This window comes from Amblyomma maculatum, chromosome 2 (genome assembly GCF_055883805.1).
Source record: "Amblyomma maculatum isolate TAMU_Amacu chromosome 2, ASM5588380v1, whole genome shotgun sequence".
Classification (NCBI taxonomy): Eukaryota; Metazoa; Arthropoda; class Arachnida; order Ixodida; family Ixodidae; genus Amblyomma; species Amblyomma maculatum.
This window is the reverse complement of record NC_139345.1, coordinates 145,530,885-145,539,901: the sequence shown is the minus strand read 5'-3', so window position 1 is coordinate 145,539,901 and position 9,017 is coordinate 145,530,885. Positions and strand designations below refer to the sequence as shown.

Below are 9,017 nucleotides of genomic sequence, written 5' to 3'. Positions count from 1 at the left end.
AGCAACTTCTTGTATTATATCGCGAACATCAGTACACATCTCTTCGGGCTCTTTGTCTTCTAGATCTAATTCTTGAAATCGATTCCTCACTTCCACAGCATATTCTAATGGAATTTGATCCACATCATACCTGAAAGGCCTTCTAGTTTTCTGCGTTTTCCTCAATCGAAGCTTAATTTTGGCAACAAGAAGCTGATGATCGGCGCCACAATCGGCCCCAGGCCTTGTTTTTACTGCTTGTATAGCGCTTCTCCATCTCTGCCGGCAAATAATATAATCGATCTGATTTCTGTACAGACCGTCCGGTGAAATCCACGTGTACAGGCGCCTCTTGTGCTGTTGAAAATGAGTATTCGCTATGGTCAGGTTCTTTTCTTGACAAAACTCTACTAGCCTCTGCCCAGCTTCATTTGGCTCACCAAGACCGAACTTGCCTGTAATTCCGGATATTTCTTCACTCCCGACCTTAGCATTCCAGTCTCCTATGAGAAAAACGACGTCTGATGATAGGGTGCGGTCTAAAAGGCATTGTAGGTCCGCATAAAATCTCTCAACGTCAGCTTCTTCAGCAGTAGTGGTCGGTGCATAGACTTGGATAACTGTTATGTTCAAAGGGTGACCTTGGATCCGAAGTGACATCATTCGGTCGTTTTTGGGGTTGTACCCTAGCACTGCTTTGCCCATTCTGCTGTTTACTATGAGAGCGACCCCATTCCTTCTCTTGGATTCGTGCCCACAATAAAAGACATAATGGTCACCGGAGTTAAATTCTCCCATTCCGGTCCACTTGAGCTCGCTGATACCCAAGATATCAATGTTCAATATGTCCATTTCTCGCTTGACGATATCCAGTTTACCTTGCGTCATAGATCTTACATTCCATGTTGCTATGTGATATATCTCCTTGCAACATCGGACTTTCCGGTCGCTTCCCGACACATCCACAACTGAGCGTCCTTCTGGCTTTAGCCCAGCCGCTTCATTCGTCCTGGAGCTACTAGGAATCGCCCTTTGTTCATCCCCAGTAACATGTGGGACGCCTTCCAACCTGGGGGGCTCATCTTCCGGCGCCATATCAATAATGGTATTGTGACTGGCCATAGGGTTTTCTTGGCAGGAAATACTGGAGCGGGTTGCCATTACCTTCTCCAGTGAATCACATTTTGTCAGAACTCTCTGCCGTGACCTGTCTATCTTGGGTGGCCCTACACAGCAGAGCTCACGACTTCATCGAGTTTCGCAAGCCCCTCCGCCACGACAAGGCAGTGATCCATGAAGGGGAAAAAATGTCCGGCTAGTACTATATTATGCCTATTTTGGTTGACAAACGACAAACGAATGTCCAAAAACCAAAGACTTCGGACAGAGAACCATCCGGAGGGCAGTAGCAAGTGTCAATTATAATGTCTCTCGTTTGCAAGCAAACAATCTTGTAATCATTTGTTAACACAAGAGAATAAGGGCAGCAAGAAAGGCTGCAGAAACAGCTCACGAGCACAGACACACCACCAAACTGACGAGTTTTTTTTATTAACAGAGAAATTTCTCATGTTAGGTAGATCAAATGTGTTACAACCGCTTGTCTGCCGCGTTTCTGTTATTATTAGCACATTAAAACAGCTCTCAAGTTTATTCAACAAAGATTCTAGTTCCTCAACCTTGTTGAATATAAACAGCGAAGATAACTACATGCCTGACTGCCAAACTTCTTTAGAAGTTTCTTTTTTTTTTAAGCAACACGTCCTAGGTCTGCCATTTCAAAATATGGGTTTCAGACTCAACTGCATGGCAAAGCGATTAGCTATTCAGGGTGGGAAGGTCACTCATGCTCTTGATCACCTTAGCGCCATCGCCACTTTCTATTGCAACAACGCTCTCGAGTAGCTGGCCATGTTTTCAACAATTAACACTGAGTCGCCATTTCCCTTTAGAACTTTCATTTCTTGCTGCCAAGCCTCTCGTAGATCCTGGTTCGCGAAACAAGTAGTCGCACTCTTTGTCTTACCGGGCTTCGAAGACACCTTATGAAGTGCAAGAGCATCCACCTGAGCCAGACGTTTCACGCAATCTTGTCTGCCACTTCATTAACTTTAGACGAAAGGTCCTCCCTGCCTACCTCAAGCATTCCGTGAATCTCAATGTTCAATCCCTTGCTGCGCCATTCTAGGTCGTGGACACTAAGCTTTAGCTGGGCTATATCTTTTGAGTACGTACCTGTTTCAAGCTTGTCAACTATACTTTTAATTTCTATTATTTCCTTATCCTGTGTGTCAAGACTTGTTTTACAGTAGCAAACTCTTCATGCAGCATCTTTATTGAAGTCTCTACTTCCTCTGGCTTTTCATGAAGAGGAAGAAGGGACGAAATTTTCGGTTCATTTCTACAATTAAGGCTTTCAGGTCAGAGTTTGCATTCGCGTCTCCATTTGAAGCGTCTACCCTCGCTCCACTCGGACGCCTACATGCTTAGCCCTTCCAAGCCTCTTTAGTCGGCTCTCTTTTTAAAACGAATGTCGCTTCACTCATGCCAGAGCATACAGAGCCATGAAAACAAAATTCACATTCACTGCATGCGATGAAGCTTTCGTCATCCTTCAACTTTTCACTGCAGATGCAACACCGCGACATTGTGATCAATACACACGTGAAGAAAGAAAAACCCGCTAGCTGGTTGGCAGCAGCAAAGTTAGAGGGAATGCACTAACGTAGCATAGAAAGGTATGACCAACCTGCAAAACGCAGCGAAGAACGATTATTCCCCGTTCGTGCCGCCCCGCCGCTGCTGCCAAAATGAATGTCGAAGTACGCTCTCCATGGCAAAGTTCCCGCCAGCAAAGATAGACGAAATGGTATGGTAAAAAGCTTTTCAACTAGAGACTTACAAGAAAGAATGTAGTCGAATATATTTTAAACATCAATGGCCATGACGGGGAAGGGGGGGAGGGGCCTTTTCCTTTAGTGTTCCTCCTAGAAAATTACTTTATCTGTGATGGAAATTAGATTCAAGGGCAATTACCACTTTCTCCCAATCCCCTTTTCGACATGGCACTGCAGATGTCTGCATCTCCGTGAAAAGAGCTAGATAATAAATATAACCGCAGAAAAACCTGTACAGAACACTAAACATGGATACATAGCGTAACGATCAACTCGAACGTGTCAGGAGTTCCTGGCGTACGGCTTAGTAAGCGATGCGTACAACAACAGGGTCCCAGATAATCACGTGGAAAAGCGAGGCCGAACGCCACATGGTCCTCGGGCTAGAAAAGGTGCGGATCGGTGCTGAAATGGGCTGTAGCAGCACACCAAGGACCAGGTCGGCATATCTAGTCCCCTTTATTATGTGGTATCGCGTTGCGTAGGTCGACATTCACGTGTAGACTATCGACGAACCCGTGGTGCTTCAGAGCTGGGAGGTTCGATTTTTGCGCTTGAAATTGCTGTGAATCGAAGATATTACTGGTCACACTAGTTCAAGCTGCCAGTTCCGATACCCATGCCTTTCTGACGTGTATGCGCATTCCGGGCATATGCTTGAACTTCTATGATGTGGCCAAGAGGTCGTAACACTCTAGAGGCTAGCAATTTAGGCCTTTGGCTAAAATCCTTCACAGAATTCTCACACCCGAAAACTTTTAGTCTGCCGCGTCTCAGCACGTTATCAAAGTAGTATGACCAGAACATGGCATTTAGCATTTTAATTTTGTATGTCTTTTTCAATATGCCATTGTGACTAAACATGCCAGGTTATATTATTTACCGCTATGAGCCCACAGCAGCACCCAAGACATAGCGTGCGCGTGAGGAGGAAGTAGGCATAAAGGGTGCTGATATTAACATGACGAACAGCCAAAGTATAGTATTATTCAGACATACACTGCAATTTTCAGAAGAGGCAAACGTCTCGAGTCCATTGTTATTTCTCTGAAAACAAGTACTGAACAATAAAAAATCATTTCAAATTAGCACCACTATTTTGGTAAACTGCACAGTGTTCTGTTGGTTTTCACGTACACGTCCAAAAGACACGATCGGTGACACGTAAGAAGCATATAACTTCAACATGTAGACTAGTTGGAAAGCCTCTCTTTAGAGCAGCTGTGAGAAAGTAACAACTTACATATCAATGTAGCTGATTATTATGCAAGCTGCAGCGCCACAATACAGATGGAGATTTAATACGTGGCTAAAGCCCAATAAAGAAGCACAGCTTGCTGCAGTTTCTGAGCAGTGTTCATGCTTCTATACGAGCTAAAAGAAAAGTTATTTGCGACCGACCCTGCTATATGTGACATTACAATTATAAAGGCTAGAGTTACACAAAACACAAGAAAACAAGGAAAGCTGAAAACCACCGAATGTGATTTTTTATCTGGAGTATGCAAAATGAATGTTGGATAGTTACTGAAATACAGTTGCATCATTTTATCATTCTAGCTATGACTGCATGTCTTGGATTTCACAACTATGAGCCACAGATGGTAAAACATTTGATGATCTGTATGGATGCAACTAGCTGATCATAAGATGTGCTGTACAAGCAGGGGCATATTTAAAGGGGAGGAGGTTGGGACGACCTGAACGGCTCCCGTCCAATGGTGACCTATAAATTTGACCATGTACAAGCTAAGTATATTAGTAATAAGAAGTGCATGAACCACATGAGTGCTTATAGCCACGGCAATAAAAATGGTATTGATGATACAGGACTACCTTAGGGCAAGGACTAGGGCATTACAAATGCAAGAATTAGTGCCCTCTGGGTCTTATTTCAGCGAAAAGGCAAATATAAACCTGCCTCTAAGACAGTACCACAAGTTTTCTCTAATATCAAGCCTCGATCAGTTAACATTAACAATATAACTCAGTTTTTGAAAGATTTCGGCATCCTTTGCTGCTTTTTGCCGGATGCGACAAAAGATCACCATCTTCAGAGAAGTATCTAGCGACCAGTTATATACTAATGAAAATACAGGAATAAAAAAAACCTACGTCAGAAAATGCTATGTTCCTCAGTGAGAAATCTGCCACTCCAGCTCATGCAAGTTTACGTACATCTCTACACATCAACTGGAGAGAAACAGTGCAAAGTTTACTGATAATGCATTATCTTCAAATATATTTCAACGGCATAAGCCGTAGCAATTAGCACAATTTTGCCTTTAACCTGCAATATCATACTCGTTGTAAACTGCCAAGGCCTCATATCTGTACCACAATAATAATAAGGATCCCATTTAATAAAAGGCATCTGATTTTCTGATGTGGCTTTTTTTTTTTTTTGTTGGCCGGGTATTAGGGGCGTTATAATTTTCCCACTTTGCCTAGCTTCATGCTTTGACTGCAGAAAAAGAGATATTGCGTGTGCATTTACGATACAGCTATGTGTTTCAGGGCAGAATGGCAGCAATATAACATGGTGGAGAATATGAAAAATATTCTCTCTATACGCCCTGTGCAAAGGGATGGCCACGCCACTGGTGGCGGAGTTGAAAGTAAATCCGGGAGCGGAGCCGGCCGCGTCTTGTGCTAGCTTTGTGTTTTTACGCAGACTTTGCGTCATGAATTCGTTTTCCCTCGGTGCTTGCATCGTTGCATAAACAGCATCCCCAGACAATCTTCTGTGACACAAGCTACGGGGAATCGATAGTTTTTTCTTGGGTAAACGTTCGAAAGCTATAAAAAATGCTCTGGAAATTTTATCTACTCGTCCCAGCTTAGCAAGCAACACTACCAAGAGCGCACAGCTCGAGCCGCTTGTCATTCCTGTCTTATACATCTACATTAAAGCACTGAAAATAATACCGGCGCTTCATCATGAACGTTCTGATGATCGCTATTATTAGCGTTTAGGGCAACAAAACAAAATACGTTGGTTACTGCGTAAACTTGGAATAATTCATATACTTAGTGCTTTGCTGTATATTTTATGGCGCTTAATTTTTGAAGATATTAATTTTGTCCTGTGTGCAAAGTAAAGAAGCATATGATGGGCGTCAGGTACGAAATTTATTGAATTAAACACGGTGCTCCAAGCGCATGGTACATGCATTTAATGGCCTATAAGGGGTGCTTTCTCACAACCGCAGCTTTAAATATTCTGTCCTTTTACCTAAACGTATAAGCTTTACGAAGCGAAGCTTATAAGCGCTCGCTTTATAGCGTTTCACCTATTTCCGACCACATACGCTATAAAACGTGTCATCGTCGTGATTCAATCCATCGTTATGGCTAAGCCTGTGAGGGATGCTTTAAGCATCGGGACGCTTATTTATTCATCGCCTATTAAGATCAGAACACGACTGCATTGTCGGACCGCGTTCGTATTGCGATTTCAGTAAGTCTACCTCTATTCAGCTTGAGCCAGCGAGCCTTCACGGCCTATGAATGTGTGTCTCTCTCACAACATGAATGTTTTAGGTACGACCTACTCCCCCACTCAAAGTTGACTCAGTTTTCATTTCCGCTCAATTACCTTCCCTTAGTTACGAAACTTCCTTGACAAATTTTGCGTTAATATGAACATTTCAAACTGCAACTAAATTTTCCATCGAGATTTTTCGTTCAGGATCAACGGCAACGATGACGAGGCCGAATTCTCTGCTACACGATACCGTTAGCGGCATCACATTAAAGTCTCGTGAATTCGGCCGAGGAAGCGATATGCCTATAAGGGAGCGGTGCTGGCACGGTGTAAAGGCGAGTGGCGCAGAATGTCTCATATATTGGATCGAGGCACGTCACCATGAGCACGTATTAAAAGCGCTTGCAAAGCAAAGGCAGGGGTAAGTCTAAACGAAAACAAGAACCTCGAATACTCTGCTTAATTTATCAGGCGATGCAGCATACCTACGATAACGCAAGGCTGAAAACTACAGCTGGTCATTTAATGCTTGATTGTAGGAGGCACCTGGCGCGTTGAAGCATTCGTTTCTCCGAGGTGGCTTCAGCATCAATGTTTTCGCCTCTACGCAAAGGTCAAACTTAATTTTATGCTTCAGGCCGCCATAGAAAAAATCTTCAGGAGCTGAAAAAATAAACTGCCACCGCGAAGTTGGCGAATCCTCGCAGCGAAGCATGGGCAGCCGCAAACCGTATCCCGTAAAGACTTGAAAAGGACCGCTGAGCGGCTTTCAGTGGCGCCCCTATAGGCGGTGGACGAGGCGTATAAGGATTCTTTATGCCAACGCTACCTGTAAACAAGCTGAGACCACCAGGCAGCAGGGAAAGCCCTGTGTGTTTCAAATATAATGATGCTCAAACAAATTCAAAAGAGGAAGATTCGAGGCGTGAGGCCAGTGAGCCCGTTGCTGGACCTCTTGTGATTGGACGGTTCAAGGCGCGCTGCCACTTGCTGAGAGCGACCATCGTGAGAGTCCGTCGAGTACTGTGCTGCTGGCACGGAGGGGACATGGTGCAATCTACCCGGCCGTCACTGTGCAAAAGCAGTCGCGTGTAGCCAGTGCTGTTTCGTGTCATAACTGTAAATCATGTATAATGTCAATTTTTGTTCACCTCATCTTGTGGCCTCGGAGCTTTGATACCCGGACACGGAACCGGGGTACACACCACTTTAACTAAAGCCTAACAACGTGCCGGAACTTTCTATGGGCAGCATGTCTGGCTTAGGATCACAGTGGCTTTCATTTCCATCTCACCATCCTATTTCAAAACTGCTGCTTTTTGGCTGCTTCTGACACATCATCCGTGTCATGCTGCCTCGTAACATTACACAACTCGGCGACCCAGAAGTGATCGGTCATATCAACTACTAACCTTTCACCGTGTCACAATATTATACGACATTCTGGCTCATTATAGTATGTTTTTTTTTTTTTTTTCGGGACTCTGGCAACCGTTCGAACTCGTTGCGGCTGAGCGGGCCAGAATATGAAGGGGTTAGGGGCTGGTTACGGTAACGATGTATTTCTCATTGAATTTTGGGGGAAGAGGAGTAGAAGGATTTATTGTCTATTTTCTTTGAATTCCTGAGTGGAACCCCCGACCAGGCCTCCATGTGATAGTAATAATAATATTAATGACTGTTTTCCGCCACGTGGATGAAGGAGGCAGGGAGAAAAGGCCGAGAAAACGGCTTGACGAGCCTCGCCTCCCCCCTCAAGAAAATAAAAAGTGAAAATACAAAATGAAAATTCAGAGGCGAACAAAGTAGCAACCGCAAAGAAGAAAGACAAATAAAATGCACTTCCTCGATCCTGCAGGCCTGCCAGTCATCTCTCTCTGGTCTTGCGAGTTGTTGCTCATAAGAGCTGTCTCAGGAACAGTTGTAAACAATTAGTCCATAACCCAGTTGACCACAGCTATTCGCTTGACCAACTCGATCAGCTGGCTTTGGTCAGTTGGCTGTTGGGCCTCGCATTTACCTAAGGCAAATTTATATATGCATGAATACATGTGTGCCTTGTGTCCTCCCGTTTCCACTGCGCAGGGACCAAAACAATATTATCGAGAACTACGAGGCGGGAGACATGCTCAAGACAAAACCAGCCGACGTGAGCGAGGGTGGAATCTCCGCTGGTGGCGCCGCCCTTGACACTGCGTTCCTTGACTAAGTGTCTGTCTACGATACGGTGACATTTTTTTATACTTGTGCAGTATAAAGCTGTACCAGTAAAGTGTACATGCGATGGTATTCACTCATCTATACCTGACAGATGGTTTAAAAAGCATTATTTAAGAAGTTGTTATAGGCCATTACATTTTATTTTCACTCATGGTCCGCGCTTCAGTGTTTTTTCTGTAAATAAATAAGTTCATAATTTTGACGATCTTTATGTCCACTTGCTGTTTATGCTGCTGAATGGTGTCTTTACTTTATGCTGCATTTGGAAGCGAGGATGTTGCATATATCAGAAGTACACAGTGGGCCCAGCAATCTCAGGCCGTTTTTTTACGTCAGACTAGGATTTTAGTATTCGGGAACTAAAAAGTTTTCACCAAAGTGAGGCTGTGTGGAATGATCTAGCGGAAAGTGCAGACAATGATAAAAACTACATT

At 44.0% G+C, this 9,017-nt stretch overlaps 1 protein-coding gene across 1 annotated transcript in view; it reads left to right on the top strand.

Annotated features, from left to right (window-relative positions):
- Positions 1 to 8,706, top strand: part of LOC146200123 (glutathione synthetase-like) — a 132,763-nt gene extending 124,057 nt beyond the window's left edge. Inside the window, exon 12 of the mRNA XM_084592875.1 lies at positions 8,449 to 8,706. Coding sequence (XP_084449001.1) covers positions 8,449 to 8,572 — 124 coding nt within the window. The 3' untranslated portion in view covers positions 8,573 to 8,706. The remainder of the gene's footprint in view (positions 1 to 8,448) is intronic.
- Positions 8,707 to 9,017: the final 311 nt, after the last annotated feature.